This window comes from Camelus dromedarius, chromosome 24 (genome assembly GCF_036321535.1).
Source record: "Camelus dromedarius isolate mCamDro1 chromosome 24, mCamDro1.pat, whole genome shotgun sequence".
Classification (NCBI taxonomy): domain Eukaryota; kingdom Metazoa; phylum Chordata; class Mammalia; order Artiodactyla; family Camelidae; genus Camelus; species Camelus dromedarius.
In genome coordinates, this window is record NC_087459.1 from 32,904,346 (window position 1) to 32,925,484 (window position 21,139).

General features: G+C 57.5%; 3 protein-coding genes across 8 annotated transcripts in view; 2 read left to right on the top strand and 1 right to left on the bottom strand.

Moving 5' to 3' along the window:
- The window catches only part of SNX8 (sorting nexin 8), a 35,041-nt gene extending 27,115 nt beyond the window's left edge, over window positions 1-7,926 (top strand). For all 4 annotated transcript variants that reach the window (XM_064478755.1, XM_031471287.2, XM_064478754.1 and 1 more), the window contains 4 exons: window positions 1,173-1,241; window positions 2,277-2,426; window positions 2,692-2,841; window positions 5,096-7,926. In XM_064478755.1, the coding sequence (XP_064334825.1) occupies window positions 1,173-1,241; window positions 2,277-2,426; window positions 2,692-2,841; window positions 5,096-5,194 (468 nt within the window). In that variant the 3' untranslated portion in view covers window positions 5,195-7,926. The remainder of the gene's footprint in view (window positions 1-1,172; window positions 1,242-2,276; window positions 2,427-2,691; window positions 2,842-5,095) is intronic.
- NUDT1 (nudix hydrolase 1) lies at window positions 7,858-15,255 on the bottom strand. 2 transcript variants are annotated; one of them, XM_010999587.3, is made up of 4 exons: window positions 15,180-15,255; window positions 13,612-13,777; window positions 8,824-8,969; window positions 7,858-8,548 (listed from the first exon to the last, which is right to left on the bottom strand). In XM_010999587.3, the coding sequence occupies exons 2-4, from the start codon at window positions 13,761-13,763 to the stop codon at window positions 8,376-8,378; spliced, it is 471 nt and encodes a 156-aa protein (XP_010997889.1). In that variant the 5' UTR covers window positions 13,764-13,777; window positions 15,180-15,255; the 3' UTR covers window positions 7,858-8,375. The 2 variants fall into 2 exon arrangements, with proteins under 2 accessions (XP_010997889.1, XP_064334826.1); XM_064478756.1 differs by having other exon boundaries at window positions 15,156-15,204.
- Window positions 15,256-15,263: 8 nt separating this feature from the next.
- MRM2 (mitochondrial rRNA methyltransferase 2) lies at window positions 15,264-20,387 on the top strand. 2 transcript variants are annotated; one of them, XM_010999590.3, is made up of 3 exons: window positions 15,264-15,297; window positions 16,589-16,878; window positions 19,299-20,387. In XM_010999590.3, the coding sequence occupies exons 1-3, from the start codon at window positions 15,290-15,292 to the stop codon at window positions 19,736-19,738; spliced, it is 738 nt and encodes a 245-aa protein (XP_010997892.1). In that variant the 5' UTR covers window positions 15,264-15,289; the 3' UTR covers window positions 19,739-20,387. The 2 variants fall into 2 exon arrangements, with proteins under 2 accessions (XP_010997892.1, XP_010997890.1); XM_010999588.3 differs by lacking the exon at window positions 15,264-15,297 and adding an exon at window positions 15,344-15,467.
- Window positions 20,388-21,139: the final 752 nt, after the last annotated feature.

Consider the following 21,139-nt stretch of genomic DNA (forward strand, 5'->3'; position numbering starts at 1 on the left):
AGAGCTTGAGTGGTGGCTCCCAGCTCCCCGTCCAGTGCTTGTGTCCCCACTGAACTTGGACCTTCCTTCATGTCTCCTGCCTCCCTCTGCCTGCACCCTCCCCACCAAGTCTGATGGGCGGTTTATGGGATGAGATTTTCACCCTCTGCCGTGGCTGGAGCTCTAGAGTTTACAGAAGGGGCTTGGTTTCCCCAAGGAGCTGGTGCTGCACAGGAGAGAGGCGCTCAGCAAGCACTGGGACAGGTGCTCAGCAAACACGCCAGAGAGGTGCTTGACGCACGTTGGTGGCTGAGGAATGTGAGGGCACTAGAGCTTCCCCACTGCCTCAAATGGCCAGGACCACAGAGTTAGCCTAGTCGGGGCTCCCGGGAAAGCACCATAGTGCTGACTGTTGCCATTACAACCAAGGGCAGGTGCCTGCCTCTCCGGAGCGTGGACTCTGGGCCCAGGGCTTTGGCACGGGCTCCTTCTGCCCGGGAGCAGCTGTGAACATCGGCGTCTGTGTTGGTCAGCTGTGTGCACGCGACTTGCCCGTGTGTGCGTGCGATCCTGTGCTCCCGCTACTGGAAGCCCCTGTCACGTTCATGTCCCTGGCATGTGACGGGTGACCCCTGGGCAGGGCTTCACTTGTCATTACCAGGAACACCCGTTCCACTAACAGGGTTGCCCCCGTGACGCCCTGGGCTCGCCATGCCCTTTTGACCTGTGTGCAGGGGTGTGTGCGGGGCCCAGGAGGAGCACCCGCCTGGCCCGTCGCCCGTGTCAGCCAAGCACCAGCACGACTTTGTCCACCTGGCGCAGCTCGGCTTCACATTCAGCCCCACAGCGGCAGGCTCTCCCCATGGCCTCCTCCTGGGCCGGCTTCTCTCCCTCTGACTGAAGCCGAGATGACTCCCCCCCTTTCCCTCACACCCTCCCTCCCCTCCCCCTCTAACGGCTCACAGCTTCAGCGGCTCTGTTGTCTGCGGGGCCGCCAGGCTGCGGGTTGTGTCGGGGGCGGCCACCAGGTGCTGACCCTCATTCTCAGCCACCTGCCGGGCCTGAGGCTTCGGCCTCATGTCTGGCGGGCTGTCGTGTGGGTGGAGCGTCCCTGCAGAGCCTGCGGCTGTGTCTCTGGCCAGGCCTCGGATCCGGTGTGCTCGGTGTTGGCCAGCCCACCCCGTGTTTTCCAGGGCAAACAGGAAGAGAACGATGTGGTGGAGAAACTGAACCTCTTCCTGGATCTGCTTCAGTCCTATAAAGTGAGTCTTGGCTGCTCCTCCATCAGGAACAGAGCTTTCGAGAAGGATCCTGTGACCTTTCAAGGATGTGACTGGAGGGGAATGGAGCCAGGGTGGCGGAGGGCAGCTGGGCCCTCTGCAGGCTCCTCTGGGTGGGCTCTGTGGGGAGCTGCAGCCTGGGGCTCCAGCACGCGTGTGGATGGCCTCTGGCTTCCCCACTGGGAGAGCAGAGGGGTGAGCGTGTGTGTAAGTGTGACTCTTAACAGCTCTCGGTAAATACCAAGGGGCTGGCCCGAGGAGAGGGAGCCGGCCTCTCCAGTGGGTGGAGGCTCTGGGACGTCAGACCTTAGCTCCGTGTAGGGGTGGGGTGGGTTGCCTGTGGGGCCCAAGAGTCCTTCATGCTGAGCTCAGAGAGCTGCCCAAGTGCTGGTGGGGAAGGTTCTAGAAGGGACTCCTCTCCAGTGAGATGGTAGCCAGGTGGCTTCTGAAGTCACAGCCCTGTGATTCTTTTTTGGGTGGGGGGGGAGGTGATTAAGTTTCTTTATGTATTTTTTAAGTAGTTTTTAATTTTACTTTTTAGTGGAGGGACTGGGGATTGAACCCAGGACCTCATGCATGCTAAGCACGTGCTTTCCCGCTGAGCATAACCCTCCCCCAGCCCTGTGATTCTGCTGCTGACATTCCCAACGGATTTCCTATTAGGGTTATTTCAGGCCTCCAGGAAAATGTCAGTGTGTCTTCCTTTTGGAGACTGTCTGGTGTTTGCTGCTGAGGCCCAGAGCTGCCCCAGCGCTCTGCACTGTCCGTTTTCCTCTTAAGCGAAGCCTGTTTCTTGTGGTTTCCCGTGGGTTTCCGGCTGTGGTGCCGATTTGCACAGCGACCCCCTCACGGTTGGGCCCTGGGTGGCTCCATCGTGTAAACACCGAGTGGAGCGAGTGGGTGCCTGAGAGCTGTTTCTAAGGCGGGAAAGCCGTCCTGCCCCGACGGGGAGGCCGCGGGCGGTGAGTCCGTCCAGGTGCCCCGGCCCCTGGGCTGACCCCCCGCCCCCGCCCGCAGGACCTGTGTGAGCGGCACGAGAAGGGCGTGCTGCACAAGCACCAGCGGGCGCTGCACAAGTACAGCCTGATGAAGCGGCAGGTGATGAGCGCTGCTGCGCACAACCGCGAGCCCGAGTCGGTGGAGCAGCTGGAGTCTCGCATCGTGGAGGTGGGCCGGTGCCCGGGGTCCGCGTGGGGGCTGGGCAGGGCCCTTCCCACACCTGCAGGCTGGACCCGGGCCATCCCCTGGGCGTCCTGTGCTCGTCCCCGTGGGCTTCCAGGACGCGGGTGCCCGAGCACCAAGTGACGAGCTGGTGTAGCCAAATCCGCTGTGACAGACACGGGGGGCGGGCCGGGCCCGGCGCTCAGGAGGGAGGTGGCCTGCGGTCCCACTGTCACCGTGCCGGGTGCCAGGGAGGCTCTTTGCTCTGCAGCAGGAGAGCGTGATCCAGACGATGGAGCTTCGGAACTACTTCTCCCTGTACTGCCTGCACCAGGAGACGCAGCTGGTGCACGTCTACCTGCCCCTCACCTCCCACATCCTCGGGGCCTTCGTCAACTCCCAGATCCAAGGGCACAAGGAGGTGGGTCCCCCTTCACCTGCATTCAGGCCAGTGCCTTTCTTGCTGCAGCGGCCCTGCTGCTCACCTTGAAGGATCCCTTAGGAGATCCGTGCAGGTGGGGTGAGCTGGGCTTAACACGGTTCCCGTCCGGGTAGACGGTAACTGTGAAGCTGGTGGTGGGGCGCAGAGCAGGACCATGAAGGAGGACTTTCTTGGCTTCTGGAGGAGTTCCAGAAGAGGCAAAGCACAGAGAACCCCCAGGAATGGAGAGAAGAGACTGAGCACCAGTCTGCGGAAGTCGGGGTGTCTCCCTGAAGACTGCGGTCAGCTTCCTCCAGAGGGTCTGCTGAGCCCCTGAGAAGTGCTGTGACTGCCCGGAGCCCCTGTGGTGACAGCCTGGCCCCGCTCGTCTCCACCACGCACTCTAGCTTGTGCTTTGGCTCTTTGCTCACTCTGCTCAGTGACACGTGTGTCTGTCTCCAGGCGCCTGGGACGCTGTGTCCGGCCGAGCTGAGGCTTGGGGAGCGGTCCCTGCCCGTGTCCTCGCCACAACTCCCACACCCTCCTGTTCTCTGATGCCCTGTGTCCCGGACTCCTTCTCGGCCCTGGGAGCACAGGCACTCCTTACGAGGGACACGTCTGCGGGGGGCCACGTCTGACTCCTTGACACAGCGTGGGGAGCTCAGGGTCAGGATTCTTAAGCCCCAGGTCCCAGCCGCCTGAGCTCCCAGCTGTGCTGCAGCTGCGAGCTCTTACAGCTCTGCTGGGCCGTTGAACCTCGGGGGCCAGTTTTCCTACCTGAAAAATGGCATAAAGCACATCCCCCAGCCTTCCAAGGCTGGCTTGGGGACTTGGGGGTGAGGGGCCGCTTGGCAGTGTCTCCCTCCCAGGCCCTGGCTGTGCGGGGCACACAGCTGCAGCTCAGTGGCCCCGTTACTGGGGGCCGCGGAGACCAGTGGGGACCCGGCAGGCTGGCCAGCTGGAGGGGACAGGCTTCCCTTGCTCTGATGAAGGCCTGTAGCCTGGGAAGCTGGCAGCTCTGCCTGGAGGGCCAGTGAGCTTTTGGTGAGCAAGCAGTGCATGGAGCGAGCTCAGACCCAAGGTCCAGAAGGGTCCCTGGCAGTGGCTGGGCGTGTGGGCTAAGGGGCGGAAGGTGGGGGTTGTAAATCCAGTCGGGAGGCGGTTGTGACTGACCAGGTTGGGACCAGTCCTGACCCTGGTCTAGAACCAGAGGTGCCGGAACCTCCTGGGGTCTGTTCAGCATGCGGATCACGGGGCACGGATCCCACCTCAGATGAAGCCAGAATCTGTGGGGCTGGGACTCAGGAATCTGTGCCTTTGTGGGACCCCAGGTTGGGGATGGAAGAACCACCAGATGATGGGAGGAACGCTGACGGCCTGAGACAAACTCCTTTACTTTCCTGGTGCTTTTAGTGCCTCGGCAACTTTTCGCGGCACCCCCAGGCCGAGTAACTTTTTAAACACTTCTGTTCGTTAGGTACTTAGCTCTAGACAGCTTCACAGCAGTGGTCTGTGTACTGTGTGACAAACTCTGTCTTCCTCGAACGTTTCTCAGAGTCTGTGGTGCCCCCGGAGTGCACTGGGGTGGCCAGGGGAACTGCAGGTACAGCCAGGGCGGGAGGAGGTCAGACTGTGCGATGGTTGGCCCCCTCAGGGAGGTCCGCTGGCCAGTGGGGACACCAGGGAGGGTTGGGTGACAGCGGAAGGGGTGGAGGTGTGTCCTGACTTGATCCTGGACTTCCCCACCGTGGGGGTCTTGCTGGGCCCCGACCTCCCAGACTCAGCTGCGTCCACGCGTTCCCAGGACCACACCGCCTTCTGTTGTCACGTGAGCTGCCCTGCCCTCAGCAGGGGTCCGGGACACCGCCCCCTCCTCCTGGCCACCCAGTGCCTGCTCTCACCTCCCTCCTTTCTGTCACCTGAAGGGCTGTTAGAGGGAGTGACCCAGCCATAACGTTGCTTAAAATTCCGGGGCGAGCAGCCCTGGGCCCCTTCTGTCCACGTCCACATGCGGGGGCGGGGGGACCGGTGCTGTGACCTTTGGCTCAGGCCCACCCATACCTGGCTCGTCTAGGGGAGTGGGCCACCGTGTCCTGCCGGCCCTCACTCTGGCAGCTTTGGGAGGGGATGACACCTAGCCGGTGTGGCTGCCCAACAGTGTCTCCTGCCACCTGCAGGCATTTTAGAAGGAGCTGGTGTGTCTGGGCGTGGGCGGCCGCTGTGTTCTCACCCGTCTGTCCTCTCTCCTCCTCAGATGAGCAAGGTGTGGAACGACCTGCAGCCCAAGCTGCGCTGCCTCTTCGCTGGCCCGCACGGCTCCCCGCCCCCGCAGGACGGCCTGCCTCCGCACTAGCGCCGGGGGACTCGGCGGCAGCTCCGGCGCCCTTACTAAAACTTCTTTCCAAACGGTGTGTCCCTGTCTAATTCCCTTTGGCTGCCCCACCGCCAGCAGGCCCGGGGTTGGCCGAAGACCCCTTGGAAGAGCTGCTGCCCCTCGTGGGGAGCAGGGCCGAGGACACGCCCACGGAAGCCGGGGCCCACGATGTCTGTGTGGTCGCCCCGACCACGCCCGTCCCTCCCGACACCCTGCCGTGGTCTGTTAGTCTGGGGTGCCAGCCCCGTAGAGCCTCTGGAGTGGTTTTGTCCTGATTCCAAGAGGACAAGGTGGCCGGTGGGGTTCACACGGCAGATGGTGCCTGGGGGTATGGGCAGCGGAACTCCCTGGGCCAGAATAGTCCACGGACATCTGGAATAGCTGAGCGGGGAGAGGGAGGCTGAAACTCCACGGCGGGGCAGGACTGTCCTTGAGGCTGGCCTGCTGTGTGGGACAAGGAGGTGGCCACATCTCTGACACGCAGTTGGTCAGCGAGACCTTTGACTCCAGCCCACGGACAGCCTTGGGGGGCCAGAGTGGGAATGAGCCCTCAGGGGAGTGGGTGGGGGAGGTGGGGGCCTGAGGGTCGTTCCAGGGACCAGCCCCGCTAAGTGCCCTGGTGCGGGACTAACCTCCAGGCAGCGTCCGTGCACCCCCCCACCCCGACCCGCGCACGCTCACGCTCTGTGCCCCTGCGCTGCGCGGGCTGGTCCGAGGCGTGGAAGACGAAGGCGAGACCCAGGGATCTGGAGGTTTGTGAGCCGCTGCTTCCGAGCTGGCTCTGTCTGTCTGTGCAGCCCCCTCCTTTGGAGCTTTGAGGCTGGTGGGGCACTGGGGGTGTCGTCCAGCTGGCGCCCTGGAGGACGGATCGGTGTTGCTTTTAACCCTCTCTTAAATTGGCTTCACTCCTTTTTGGCAACTCAGACCCTCTTCCGAGGCCCCCCTCCCATCCTCCCAGGGTGCCGTGGGGCTGGCCATCCGGAGCTGCGGGGTTAGTGTCTGCCTTGGGCTTGCGTGTTTTCTGCTCTGAATCCGAGTTGTATAAGAGGGGCCCGGGGCCAGACGGCCCCTCCGCCCCTCGCTGTTCTCTTTGGCTTGGGACAGAGGTTGGAGGAGCTTGACTGCATGTAGATTTCTGAGATCCCTGCCCTCCGGGAATACGTGCCTGATTCTGGGGCTTTGCTGTTGGTCACGCAGGACCCAGGGGCTCTGGCGACAGAGAGGCTTCTCTGATGAGCTAACACATGTCACAGGGAAAGCGGGTGTCTTTTGGGCCCAGCCGGACAGCTGTGTCCAGCTAGGGCATGGCCCACCCCTCACGTGGGGTCTGCCTGTGCCAGCTTCGCAGCCACGCGGGTGCAGGGAGGCCAGCTGCACCCCCGCGGCGCCGGGGCCCCCGACAGCCAACATGTGCCTTCCTGTGCCGGGCTGGCTAGGCTCCTGGCCGCGTCCCCCAGAGCCTGAGGAGCAGGGATCCTTGTCCCTTTGTGGGCATCTTCTGCCACTTCTTTCTCCATAGAAATGGGCTCTCACCCACTTGGAGTGGCTCTGTGCTGCCCCGCGGCGCTGGTCCCCTCGCCTGGACCATAAAGAGTGACCCCAGGGGCTCTGCTGTCCCTGCCCTGCGGCCGGTGCGGTTCACCTGGGGGCCTGGCCGGGGCGGTGAGGGACACAAGCTGTCCCTGCCCTGCGGCCGGTGCGGTTCACCTGGGGGCCTGGCCAGGGGCGGTGAGGGACACAAGGCCACAGGACAGCAGAGTCGGGGGAGCCACATGGTGGGCAGGGGGCGGGAGCATGGAAGGTGGGGGAGCATCTCCCAGGGCAGGTTAAGCCGTGTCCTCCCTCCCCACATGGGTTGCCGGGGAGAGCTCTGGCCCAGAGACTTCAGACGCACTTTTCTGGAGAGAACAGCACCCTGGGGCTGGCTCCCGGCAGCATCTGCCTGCGGTGGAAACTAGGAGCAAGTTCTTGGCTGGAGCCCTAGTGGTCTTTTCCCCCAGAGGCTTATCTGGGGGCGCTTTCTAGTCCCCTCCGCCTCCCCGGGCACTGGAGAAAGGGCAGCGGGAAGATGCCAGAGTGATGTAGGCAAGGCCGTGTCCCCCCCATTTGGCACTTTTTCTGCATAGCTCCCCTCTGCCTGAACCTGGGCTGCCATAGATTGTCAGGCTCGGGGGCTGGTGTTTTCTGCTCAGTGTCTGCTGGGGGAGGAGAAGAGGCTGCTCCCAGCTTCGAGGTGAGGCCCTGGGATGGCAGGGGCCGGAGGTCACGCACTCCTGTGTCCTTCCCGCTGGCTGGGGAGGGCCGACGTGCTGCAGCCCCATGAAGGGACATCCAGTCGCGTTACCCTGCTGGGAGCCCTTCATGCTGCTCTGAGGATCCCGCTCCCCTGTCCGAGGAGGCTGAGAGACTCCCTGCTGCCTCAACCTGGCCCGCGGCCTGGCCTGCGGGAGTGTGCCTTCGGGTCCGACTGGGTCGACCTCGCTGCAGGAAGGGCGGGCGCGGCGGAGGGAGGTGGAGGTGGGGACAGGAGCTGGGCTGTCGGGAGGTTCCCCTTGCTTGGCTGAGTCGTGTATGTACGAAGCACTTTACGAGGCTGCAGGAACTAGTCACCGCCACACCCAGGAAACATTGTTTACAAACCATCCACATTCCGAGATTTTTATCAATGAACTTACGTGAGCGACTATTATTAAACATATTTATAAAAGTTGGGTCAAGTCGTGGTTTCTTTGTGTGAGAGGTTGGTGACCGTCCATCCTCTGGGAGGGAGGGTAACAGATGGGGTTTTATTCCTGGACCCCAGCTGGGCCCCCGTGTCCCCTGTGGGGGCTGGTGGGAGGGGGCACACCCTCTAGGCCACCCCCGTGATCCCGTGGTCTGCCCACACTGATGTCGGGCCTCCCACACCAGCTGTCCACCCTGGGGTGGGCAGAGAAGCTGTCCCCTCACCCTTCGGGCCTGGGTCTCCTCCCTCTCTGTGTCTGGTGTCTCAGGTCACAGCTGGGCAGGTGTGCCAGCTCCTGGCGATGGGACCTGGCTGCCCGTGGGGGGCCCGGGGAAGGACGTTGAAATTTCCTTCCATTCAGACGTCCATTTCCTTCCATCGGTCATGCTCCAGCCTGGCCGGAAGCCCTGGCTCTGCGAGGAGCCAGGCTCGGCCCTAGACTCTGTCCACCTCACGGAGCGTATAGTCCAGGATGGTGTCGTGACCCTGGAACTTGAAGTAGCCCTGGAATTTCTTCTTTTGAAGCAGGAGGGGAAACCAGTAGCTGTCATCCGGCCACATGTCACCGAAGGGGATCTGGTCCAGGTGGAACCACTGGGGGCGCATTTCTGTGGCGGGTGAGAAGGCAGTCACTGACGTTCAGTCCGGGCTGTAACTGGCCTCCTGTGAGGCATTAACTGAGTGGCCCTGTGTAAGGAGCCTGACACTCTTCCCTATTTAATGCTTGCGACTGTGTTTCATGGAGGAGGAGGGAGGCTGTGGTGCTGCTGTGCTCCAGCACCTGCCCCTCAGGGACGGGAGGGGAGGGCAGGGGTTGACAAGTGCCTGCTCTGCACCCAGGTCCCCCTCGTGCCCTGGTGAAGGGACAGCCCCTGAGACTCACCGTCGCTTTCCACGGGTGTCCCCTGGATGCTGTCTGTGTGGAAGATGTGCACGTCCATCAGCTCAGGGTCACCCACGAACTCAAACACGATCCGGCCCACCTTGTGCAGCGCGTCCACGGTCAGACCACTCTCTTCCTGCAGCTCCCTGGGGCAGGGGCGGGGTGGTGGAAGGAAGGCAGCCGTTAGCACGCCCGTGTGCCCAGGGCCAAGGGGTCGGGGTTTGAGACAGCACAGACCTCCCTGGCCCAGCATCCTGAGTGCATCGTGTGGCAGCCCAGGGCCGGCCCAGCTCAGCTGCTTGGCGGTCCCCGGGAGGTCTGCCATGGAGCGGGACCCCCTCCCTGCGGTGGCCACGCTAGGGAATGCTGCTCTGCGGGCTGAGGCTGTAGAACTGGAGCCGGGCCCTAAGCCAAAGCCTTTCTGCCTAGAGTAATCCTGATCAAACCTCTGGTCTCTACTGTCCTTCCCAAAGGAGGGGCTGTTTTAACCTCTGCTCCACCAAGGAGCCCCCCCCTCCAACTCCGCAGGCTTACTTCATCTGCGGTTGGTTGATAGTGGCGAATGAGCGTCTCCCAGCCTCAGACCCCTTCCCCGCCCGCCCACCCACCTGTGCTTGGAGGAAGGGGTGAGAGGGCTGACCTCCCCACCCGAGCGCACCGGAACCAGGACGCCCCCCAAGGTTTGAACATGGTCACTTGGTTAGCAGTACTCCCCCCACCCCACCCATGAAAAAGAATGTGGAAAATAAAAAGATCCAAAAGAACTTATTTACAAAACAGAAACAGACTCAGACATAGAAAACAAACTTCTGTTTAACCATGGTGGGGAGAGGGTGGGGAGGGATAAGCCGGGAGTCCGAGAGCCGCAGACACTGACTGCCGCGCGTGAGACAGACACGCGAGGTCCTGCCGTGGCGCATGGGGGGCTGTATTCAGTACCGTACAGTAACCTGCGGTGAAAACGAATGTGGGAAAAAGGCTTCCCCCATTACGTACTCATTGCGGACAATGTAGCAAACCCAGGGCCCCCTCGTCTAGCAGGAACGCTGCTCCACTGCCATGTTTTTCCTTTGGGTCGTTCTCCTTTGTGCGTCCCTTTTAAACACTGTAGACACATCACACATACGTGCACCCGTGCTTCCCACACAGCGCTGCAGGAACACAGCCAGCTCTGCGACTGCTGTGCATCAGAGTGAAACCCCATGCAGCCCATCCCCAGCCTGCTGTGGCGAGCACCCCGCACACACCCTGTGCCCCCAGCCCTCACTGCCCAGCTGCACACGCCTGGGCTGTGTCTTGCTCTGGAAGGCCTGCTCACTCAGGACCCTGGGGACCCACGAGCCCTGCACGTGTGAGGCTCAGCGTCTGTGTCTCCCGTTACAGTCTCACTTCCCCACTGCCCTATATTTATTTTTGTTGCTGTAAAAATGTTCTAATTATGTCTGTCCATTTAGAGTTGTACGTGAAAAAAAAAACTTTTTTTTCAGCTTTGATCTCCAAGTTGCATTAGGAACACAACCCATGACTTCCTGTGCCTGTGAGGAGGAGCTGGGAAATGCTCTGTTCATTAAATAAGCGGGCTGGGTTAAATGGTCTTATTTAAATGGATGCCTCCCTGAGCCTGGAATCTGCCCTGACCTTCCTGTGAGGCCCAAGAGGGAGAGGAATGTGTCCATCCACTGCCAAGTGATGTTTTGAAACCCAGAATTTATTCATTGAGATGGTTAATTTACATTAGACATGACCAAAATAAAAAAAAAGAATGTGTGTTTTCACTTGGGGGGTGCAAATGGCTCCCTAATTAAATGTAATGCAAGCCCTCAGCAGGGCCTCCCCCACATCTCAGGCAGCAGGTTGGCGGATCTTATTTTTTTAAAAACTTCACTGATCTCATGTTTTGACTAATTTTGGTTAATCATCCCCGAGTCCGTGGCAGTGTATGAAATATCAATAACCCCCTTGGTGGCAGAGCCGGGGCTCCGTTTCATGGGCCGGGATAATTAGGCAGCTGAGGTGACGCTGCTCCAGTCTTGCTAATGTGTCGGACTGCACCTCTGTGATGGTCCCCAGATGGCAGACGCAGAACAGGGCGAGGAGTTCATAAACAAACCACGACAACCCAGTCCAAAAATGGGCAAAGACCTAAACAAGCATTCTCCAATGAAGACATACACATGTCCAAAAGGCACACGAAAAAATGCTCAGTATCGCTAATTATCAGAGAAATGCAAATCAGAACTACGAGGCATCACCTCCCACCAGGCAGAATGGCCACCATCCAAAAGTCCACAAATGAGAAACGCTGGAGAGGCTGTGCAGACAAGGGAGCACTCCCGCACTGCAGGTGGGAGTGCAGTTTGGTGCAGCCACTGTGGGGAACAGTGTGCAGAGTCCCCAAAAGACTAAAATTAGACTTACTCTAGGGCAACCACTAAAAAAGCTTAAAAAAAAAAAGGAGTACAACTGATATGCTAAAGGAGAGAAAATGGAATCGTGTGAAATGTTCAATTAAAACGCCAAAAGGAAGAAAAAGAGTGGAAGACAAAAGCAGGAAAAAAGAACCAGGACAACAAACAGAAAACAGTGGTGATTATGGTAGATGCTAACCCAGCTACATTAATAATCACTTTGTCAGTGGTCTAAATGCTCCACTTCAAAGACAGATTGTCAGAGTGGATCAAAAACAAGACACAACTCTAAGCTGTCTATAAGAAATTCACTTTGAATATAAAGGTTAAAAGTACAAAGATCAAAAAATATAGATTAAACGTAAATTGGTGGGGAGGGTAGAGCTCAGTGGTAGAGCGCGTGCTTAGCATGCACGAGGTCCTGGGTTCAGTCCGCAGCACCTCCATTCAAACAAGCAAGCAAGCAAGCTAATTACCTCCCCCTACCAAGGAACCAAGAAAGAGAAACTATTAAAAAAAAAAAAAAAAGTGAATCAGTGGAGGAAAATACACCAGGCTAACACTAATCAAAAGAAAGGAGCAGTAGCTGTAGTAACTTCAGACCAAGCAGATTTCAAAGCAAGGAAAGTTATCTTTATCCCTAAGAGGGACATCCCAAAGCGATAAAGGAGTTCTCCCGGATGTAACCCTTAACATGTATGCAACGAAAAGCAGCATCAAAATAGCGAGGTAAAATTTAGTGTAACTGCCAGGAAAGCAGACGAATCCGCTGTCATAGCTGGAGACTTCAAGCAGGAATTCAGTAAGGACACAGTGAAATATGCAAAGAACTACAAAGCAGTAAGAAAAAGGCACCCGGATTAACAGACCGGGCAAAAGACTTGAGCGGGCCTTGGCAGAAACAGACGCCCAAGCGCCACACAGACCCTGAGCGGGTGGCTGGCTCATCAGTCACTGGGGCAAACAAATGAAGCCTCAGCGAGGCATCGTCACACCTACCGGGATGGCTAACGTGAAGGAGATGGGAGACGCCAAGTGCTGCTGCGGGTCTGGAGGGAGCAGAACTCACACTCCGTTCTGGAAACCTGTTGGCAACATCTGCTGAGGCTGAACATCTCTAATTCTCCTCCAAGGGGAGCGCCCGCCAGAAAAGGCTGTGCAGGACCGTCCACAGTGGCCCCATTCAAGACTCCAGACCGGAAGCAGCCCCAGTGCCCTGGGGCGGGGTGTGCGAGCTGCAGGGTGCTCACGGGCGGGGCTGGACCACTGCTGCAGGCAGATGTGATGCTGGGAAGAAGCCGGCAGCAAAGGGCACAGTCTGCGTGGTATTTCGGAATAGGCCAAACCGCCAACTGTGACGGAAGTCGGGGGGCAGGCTGCCCTCTGGGGGGCAGGATCCACCCTCCAGCCCCACGTCTTGATGTAAGGGCTGGTTAAGTGATGGCCCATTTCTTAAAACTTTCCCGATGAAGACTGGCATTTTCCTGTACGCACTTTATGCTTCAATACAGGCTTGACTTAGAAAATAAAATGTCTTCAGTTCCAGCCTCACGAGCACCCCTGGGGGAATGTCGGATGGAGGGAATAACCAGGTGTGACCAGAAAGGTGGGAGTTCTGTGAAGGAAACCCAGGGAGGGGGTTTATCGGGAAGAGCTGGCGGAGGTGAGCCTGCTCGGCTGTGAAGGCTGACGAAGGTCAGCCAGAGGAAGAGTGGGTGGGCAGCAACAGCCTGGGGTGTCTGAGGGGCAGGGATGGGAAGAGGGGGCGAGGCCACACCCTGTGGAGCTCAGTGGATGACACAGGAGGTTGGATTTACCCATACAAGCTTGTGAGGGGAAAGGCAAAGCAGCTGAAGTCGGGAGGGCTGTGTGACCTCTGGGCATGCTGCTCAACCTCTCTGGGCCTCAGTTCCTTCCCATGGGAAAGTGGTTGTGTCAAGGATGAACCGAGACTGTGTGTGAGAGGTTCCAGATCTGCTCATCATCAGTTTCCCCGACAAACGAAGAAGCTGAGGGACCGGCCAGCCCCTTGGCTAGAAAAAGGAAGGCCAGACTTTTCAACCCGAGCCACCTCACGGCAGCTTCCCAAATACGTCCTAAAACCCACCACCACGCAGCAGCAGGTAACTCAGCACAGGCCACATGCCAGGCCCCATTCCAGTCCTTTATCTGCATATTCTCATTTAACCTTCACCATGATCCTAAGAGGTGGGTACTATTATTATTCCCACTTTGCAGATGAAGAAACTGAGGTTTGAGGGTTTAGTACGAGTTCCAGGTCATGTGGCTCTCAGTGGTAGAATCAGGGGCCTGGCTCTGCGCCTGAATCCCCATCCCCTGCAGAGGCTGGTTCTGCGGGCAGGCCTGCCCCTCCCCTTACCTCTTGGCTCCATCCTCGATGGTCTCTCCTTCTTGAACCTTGCCCCCGAAGCCATTCCACCGGCCGGCCCCGAAGCCTCGTTTCTTCATGCCCAGGAGAATTCGCTGAGGCTGCAGCACCAGGACCAAGGTGTAGAGCCTGGAGGCGCCCATGGTGCCCTTGGGTTCTGAGGAAGGCAAGGGCTGGGTCAGCTTGATTTGGGCGTGGGCGGGGTGTGGATGGAAGCCTGTGCACTGTGGTGGCCAGGGGCCGGGTGGACTGGAAATGTACTCTGGAAGGCAGGGAGGGGTAACATCCCAGCTCTGCCCCATATGGCAGATTTTCTGGGGTAGGAAAGCCAGGCCACCTGCTGGGCTGAAGCAGCAGGTAAGGTGATGTACACATCTTCCCTTCCCCACTCCTTAGCCTGGGGTCGTTCGTGTTCCTGTGTCTAGTCCCCTGTGCCCAACTGTGCAGTTTACCCAACGGTTCTTGGGTCAGGTTTTTGGCTTTGGCCTTTTTATTACAGGGCCTTCTGGCCTGTTGGGATCTGGTTTCTGCCTCTCTGCGATAGCAGACCCCCAGATTCCCAAGCAATGCATAGCTCCTGACAGCGGAGAGTCCACCCAGTGAGGCCTGGCTAAATCCCCCTCCTGTGACAGGTGTTCACACTCTGCTCACGACTGTTGCTGCTCTGCGACCTGGCACTCAGGGTGAGCCTTGGAGCCACAAAGGCCCCTCCTGCTCGAATGGGCATGCGTGGTCCAGAGAGGGACTGTGTGGGTGATGTCTGTTCGATGCTGGAGGACCAGGACCAAGTTCCCTGCAGATCCCCTTCCCAGTCTGGGGCCTCCTGAACACAAGTCTCCTCCTCTGGGGCCCACACTGGGTGAGAGGCAGGACTCAGGGCCCGGGAGGCTGCAGTGTCTGAGAAGGGGGCCCTATGGCTGGGTCCTGGTGGAGGGGGTGGGTCAGGCAGGAGAAGCAAGTCTCGGAGGCTGAACCTCCCTTTAGGGACTCTGTCCTGTCGCCGACACGTTCACGCCCAAAGCCCTGGCTTCCTAAGTCAGCTGTCACGGAGATGAGGCTGCGGGGAACACCAGCTGTCACTTGTTAAGCACGGATCGGATACAACTTTCCCAAAATCACCCCATTTAATAGACCCGACAACGCTGTGCGCTGAGACCTGCCGTCTCCATTCTCAGCCGAGGAAACTGAAGCTCAGAGACTCAAGGCCCAAGAGCGGAGCCGGCGCCCAGGCGTGGGTCTGCCGGACGTTGGAGTCTAGCTGGCACCGCAATCAGGCTGGTCCTCAGGGAGCCCACCTAACGCCAGGGGCTGGGAGGCTGGCAGCAGGGCTGGGCAGCCCCCTCGTCAGCCGAGCGGCCCCTGACGGAGCCATCTGTCACCTGAAGCGCGTCACAGGTCTGAAAGGGACAACACAGTGCAGCGCCGGGCTGGGCTCCGCTCTCGGGACCGTGGTGGATGCAGGTTCTCCGGCAGCCCCTCCCAGGCGCCCCCTCCCGGCCCCAGGCCCACCTCCGGTGGCCTGGCTCCACGCGCACCTGGTCTCTCGCTCCCGCACTCACCTGGTCCCGGGTTCCGCGCGCGCTTTCCGAATCCGCGAGCCGCTTCCGGGGGCGTGGCCTCGGGCCGGAAGTGAGGCCGCACTTCCGGTGTGTGGAGCGGGCCGGCGTCCATGGCGGGGTGAGTGGGGCGGCAAGAGGGGCGGTCGGTGGGCGTGGTGGCGGGCACTTACGGAGCACCTACTGCATGCGTGCGGGAGGCGGAGGGCCAGGGACCGGCCCACGTCTCCGGTCCCAAAGGGGGTGCAGCGCCCACTTCGTCCAGGCCCTGACACGGTCAGCCCCGGCCAGGTGACTAGGGGAGACCTGCCAACACGGAGTGGACAGTCGGCTAAGGCTCCCGAGAAGCGACGGGGGGCAGAGAGCTGGAGGGGGCCTTGGAGACAGGGGCCGGGGAGGTGGGCGATGCAGGCGGAGGGCCTTGGAGAGAGGGGCCGGGGAGGTGGGCGATGCAGGCCGGGGGCCTTGGAGAGAGGGGCTGGGGAGGTGGGCGATGCAGGCGGAGGGCCTTGGAGAGAGGGGCTGGGGAGGTGGGCAGTACAGGTGGAGGTGACGCAAACCCCACTTTTCCAAAGATACTTGGAAATTTCCCTTCAATTACACACAGGTTGAGGTCAGTTTTAATAAGAATTGTGACAGGTAGATCGGACTCTGCTAGCCATGGGACTGACTAAGGCAAGGATCTGTCCTCCTGGGGGTTTGTCCAAGTCTCTCAGAGCCTGGTGAAACTTTGTTTTACTTTCATGAGTTTTGTCAGTTGTTAACCAGTACTGGGAAATTTTTGGTTGATAGAAGCAAGGTGACTGTCATTAATGCTTGAGTTTTCCTTCTGAAAAAAACTTCAGGAGAGGAAAGATACCTCTTGACTGAAGGGGTGCTGCCTTCTGGTTAGTGTGCTCGGGCTGCTATAACCAGGCACCCCAGGCTGGGTGGCTTAACAAGCAGAAGTTCACTGGCTCAACAGTCTGAGGGTGGGAATCGGAAGCCCAGCTGTCAGCGGGGTTGGTCTCTCTGAGGCCTCTCTCCTTGACTTATGGATGGCCGTTTTCTCTCTGTGTCGTCGTGTGTTCTTCCTGTGTGTGTGTCTGTGTCCTGACGTCTTCTTGTAAGGACACCAGTCATACTGGATTCGGTCCCACCTATATGACCTCACTTTTACCTTAATTACCTCATTAAAGAGCAGTTACATCTTGAGGTATTGGGTGTTCAGACCTTAACGTATAGACTGCGGGAGGATACAGTTCAGCGCAGAACACCTGCTTCCTGGCTGTGTAGTCTTGTCAGGCTGCCTCCCCTTCTTGGGCCATAGTGTCCTGTCTCTAAAAATGCGTAGGTTGAACCCGGGGCTCGACTGACCTCGTGACCTGCTGGTCTGTGTGATGCCAGCCTGCTTGTTTTCTTTTCCTCACCAGGCCCTGGAGGCTGGTGTGGGCCTCCCTTCAGCACCAAGGTTTCCACACTGCTGGGTGTTGCTACAGGGGTCGCACCGGCGCTGAGCACCTGTGGCTGACCCGGCATCTGAGGGACCCATTTGTGAAGGCTGCGAAGGTGGAGAGTTACCGGTGTCGGAGCGCCTTCAAACTCCTGGAGATGAACCAGAGGCACCAGATCCTGCGGCCGGGTCACCGAGTGTTGGACTGTGGGGCGGCCCCTGGCGCGTGGAGCCAGGTGGCCGTGCAGAGGGTCAACGCTGCAGGCACAGGTGCGGCCCCCACACGTCTAGATGCCAGGCAGCTGCCCTCTGCCACGGGGCACAGAGCAGTGGGGCCAGCTGTGGGGGTGCATATCTCAGAGCGGTCATTTAGCAGGAATGATACAAATAGGACACTGACAGTTTCGAGATGAAAGACAAAGTAGAAGGGCGTGATGACAGTGAAAACCACCCTGAGTCACACCCCAGTCCCGTGCACACTGCTGCGAGGGTGTGCGCCCTTCCCGAACCTGGTTTTGCGTACATGGCTACATGTACTTACATACCTTCTTGGTCTTTTGTGAAGATGATGCTACGCCATGCCCTTGCTGCTGATGGGGAGCTTTGTTTTTTGTTCTTGTTTTTGTTTTTGCTTACTGATACAATCACATCTTTCCATGACAGAACAACCGAGTCAGCCCCAGCCGTTTCCAGGACCTGGTCCTTGAAGACCTGGGTTTTCTGGGAGTGCCACTGGGGCTGCGCAAGAGCCCTTGTTGCTGGGGCTCTGGACTCTCCACCTTGGCTCGACCCCAGGGACCTGGCTTCATCTGTTGTCTATTTTGGGGTTTAGCCTAAGATCTTCTATATAAGTTTCCACTGATGAATAGATCAACCAGCCACCACCACTCCAATCCTTTAAACAGCTGTATAGGATAACAGATGACGGTTGTTCTGTTGGAGTTTAGCTGGTGTCTTCATCTTGGGCATCAGGGTTGCTTTTGGGTATTTTGCCTTTGGGTAGCATGTGCAGTGCTGTGGGAACTGTCCTTACCACTCGTATTTCCTGCCGTAAAGTCTGAGGGCACCACATGCACTGGCATTATGACATGTGACGGTGCGCGAAGATCCCTCCCAAACACTATAGAGTGGGGATGTTTGTGCCCATTTTCCTGATGAGGAAATTGAGGTTTAGAGGTGTTTAGTGACCTGCTGAAAGTACAGACCTGGGCATGCTGCTCGGGTACATTCATCAACCTCATTACTGTGGGTGGGATAACGCAGGGGGCTCTAGAACAGTTAAAATACTTTGAAGCTCACTAAATATTTATTGACTAAGTGAATTTGTGTCAGAAACTTCAGTTCCTTAGCGGGGAGGGTATAGCTCAGTGGTAGAGCGCCTGCTTAGCATGCGCGATGTCCTGGGTTGAATCCCTGGTACTTCCATTGAGAAATAAATAAATACACCTAATTACCTCCCTCCAGAAATAAAAATAAAAAATTTTTTTAAATTAAAAAACCCCCCCGACAACTTGGTTCCTTTTCCCACCACTGAGCCTGTCCGCAGACCTGCTCACAGCTGATTTTAGTGGCCCCTCTCCCTTAACTGCTCTTCAGGAGAAGCCGGGAAGTGGCCAAGTGCCACTTGCAGGAAGAGGCAGCGGGAGCAGAGTGGGTGGGTGAGGGGACTTGGATTCTTTTACTCCCACAAGTTGACAAAATGCAGCCAAAGCCATTTGCCTTGAGCGGGCACTTCCTGGGGTTGTGGTACATGAGCGTTAAAGGCAGGAGCGCAAGTGCAGAGGATGGGATGTGAGACGTCCCACTTTCCAGGGATGAAGAGTGAGAGTTTTTAACCTTTAGGAAACGAGGTGCTCTGCAAAATACCTGGACCTCCAGCTTTTACATAGAGATGGGACACCCGACCCTCGCCTGTGGAACAGCCTTTTTACTAAGCAGACGGAGCTACAAGTCTGTGACTGTGCCCTTCACGTATCTGTACTGCAGAGCAGAGGCCCTCCTCCTTGTGTGCAGTGGTGCAGGGAGGGGACTCCAGGGCTTGTGGCGAGGGGAGCTTTGAACGGGAGTGCTGCGTGAAGGGCGGGGAGGTGCGGGCTGGGGTCAGCAGCGTGCAGACAGGAAGTCCGGTTTCAGGGAGGGTGGAACAGTGACACCTTTTTATTTTACAACTGGCCCCCTCAAATATGTAGGGTATCAGTTTTTCACCTTATTTTGCATCTGTCCGTTTTCCCCATCTCGGCTTGTTTCTAATGGTTTCTACATTGAAAGAAATTGGATTAAGCTGCAGAGTGGGGGTGGATTTAATCCAGAGGCACTTTATATACTAGAGTGTCATTTTCTGTTTTAGTTTATGGAAAAGACCATTCAGAAATAACCCTTTCACGGAGAGCAGGCGTTGTGGAGTGAAAGGAAGTCAGAGACAGGTGCAGCCCCGGGTCTGCCTGAGGCTCTGGGACAGTCACTTCTCTCTGGGCCTCGCTCGGTTTGCTCAGATGTAGAGGGAAGGACCACCACTCCCCGCCATGTGTTTTTATAGGATGTACAGAAAGTGGGGAAAGGCCTGTGTCCGTAATGAGATCTTTCCCTCCGTCCTGACTTTTTATATCTATTTTATTCGTTTGTCGCATGTATTTTTTTGTGGGATGATTCTGGGTGTAAATAAATGAACGCATTCACTGTTTCTGCCTTAGATCCCAGTGCTCCTGTTGGCTTCGTGCTTGGGGTGGATCTTCTCCACATATTCCCTCTGGAAGGAGCAAACTTCCTGTGCCCTGCTGACGTGACTGACCCGAGAACTGTCCAGAGAATCCGAGAACTGCTTCCCGGTGGGAGAGCAGATGTGATTCTGAGTGACATGGCACCCAATGCCACAGGGATCCGGGCCCTTGACCATGACAAGCTCATCAGCCTGTGCCTGTCCCTTCTGGACATGGCTCCGGACATCCTGCCTCCTGGGGGAACTTTCCTTTGTAAAACCTGGGCTGGAAGCCAGAGCCGTCGTTTACAGAAGAGACTGACGGAGGAGTTCCAGAACACAAGGACGGTAAAGCCTGAAGCCAGCAGGAAAGAATCATCAGAGGTGTACCTCTTGGCTACGCAGTACCGAAGAGGGAAGGGGGCCGGTCTGTGAAGGACTCAGTGTCTTCTGCCATTCTGATGCTTTTTCACTGCAAATGTAGCGAGAGCTCTGTCCTGAAGTGCAGCTGGGGACCCTCACCTGATGTGGGGTGCAGCAGGCAGGACAAGTAGGGGTCCTTTTTTAAAGCCAAAAAGATAAGACAAAACTATTCAGTGGCCACCATATGTGATTTAAAAACATTCTCCATAACATGATTTGTGAAGAAATTATGGAGAGAAAGAGACAGGCAAAGATAAAAGGATGAAAAGACAGACTGAGGGAAGGCTGAAAACATACTCCGAGGTAGAGGCACACACAGACATCTTGTGTGACTTTCCCCTCTTACCCACGCTTGGTTTGTTGCAGAGAAACGGGCTTCCACCATTGCTCCAGAAACAGCCCACAGGTTGCCAGGTATTTTTGACTGTAGTATAATGCAGAAAAATCTGAAATTTCCACCAGGGGATTTATTGCCGTCCCTCTGGCGAATGATCTGGAAGTACATCCGTTCTTCAAGTGGTGAGAGTTCCCAGAACAATTAGGGGAGACTTTTGGTATGAATTATGCATGGGGTGGGTGTGCTTTGTTTTTCCCGCTGGAAATAACTGCTGAAAATACTCCAGGCTCCCAAGACTTGACTTAAAGGTAATTGCCAGCGTAAGCAGCGATGTGTTGTGTTCTTTTATTTCCTTTTACTCTTCCAGGAACTCGCAGCAGCTTTATAAAACAATATAGATTATATTACTTTAAGGAATTTTCGTGCCTTTTAACTTTCTTGAAAAAAAAAAGTTTAAAAAGTTAATGGTTTCACAACCATTGTCTTGGAGGTGTGCTCATCCCTCAAGCGCAGTTTATTAGAGACTGTAGCGGTGATGAAATCCCAAGGACCCCGGGGGAAGGAAGAGATACTCAGGAACCTCCACCAGGGTCCTAGGACCTAGCCCAGATCCCTGAATTAGGTCAGACTTTAAAATTTTTCGTTTTATTTTCGCCTGCAGTCAGCTAGTCCAGAGAGACGCGTCCTGCTTCCGCCGCCGCAGCCTCCCCCTCCTCTGCCGTCTGTTCCGGGCAGACGGACTGGTGTCCTCTCTGGAAGAGGGGACTTCGGTGCAGTCCCTGGAGCGCTTAGCCCGAGGCGGGGGTGCGGGGAGGAGCGGGGACCAGCGGGACCCGGCACTGCACGGGGGCGCTGCGGGCGAACTTGGCGGCTGGCCGTCGCGCCACGGACAACGGGGACCCAGACCGAGGCCCCGACAGCTCACAGGGCACTGGGAGGATAGCTTAGCAGCACAGTACTTTGCTTTTTTAAAAGAGGGCCCGGAGAAAAAAGCATTCATTCAAGCAAATACTGGTAGTGGCAAGGGCGGGAATAGGCGTGCAAGAGAAGTTTGGCCCTATGAGGCCACAGATGGG

What these genes read in the sequence shown, in the direction of transcription:
- NUDT1 (XM_010999587.3), bottom strand. Translation starts at nt 13,763, where the DNA reads ATGGGCGCCTCCAGGCTCTACACCTTGGTCCTGGTGCTGCAGCCTCAG. An exon ending in ATCGAGGATGGAGCCAAGAG is followed by an intron (nt 8,970 to 13,611) that starts GTAAGGGGAGGG and finishes CCCCTGCCCCAG; the next exon opens with GGAGCTGCAGGAAGAGAGTG. An exon ending in GACACCCGTGGAAAGCGACG is followed by an intron (nt 8,549 to 8,823) that starts GTGAGTCTCAGG and finishes CACCCGCCACAG; the next exon opens with AAATGCGCCCCCAGTGGTTC.
- MRM2 (XM_010999588.3), top strand. Translation starts at nt 15,364, where the DNA reads ATGCGTGCGGGAGGCGGAGGGCCAGGGACCGGCCCACGTCTCCGGTCC. An exon ending in ACACGGTCAGCCCCGGCCAG is followed by an intron (nt 15,468 to 16,588) that starts GTGACTAGGGGA and finishes TTTCCTCACCAG; the next exon opens with GCCCTGGAGGCTGGTGTGGG. An exon ending in GGTCAACGCTGCAGGCACAG is followed by an intron (nt 16,879 to 19,298) that starts GTGCGGCCCCCA and finishes TTTCTGCCTTAG; the next exon opens with ATCCCAGTGCTCCTGTTGGC.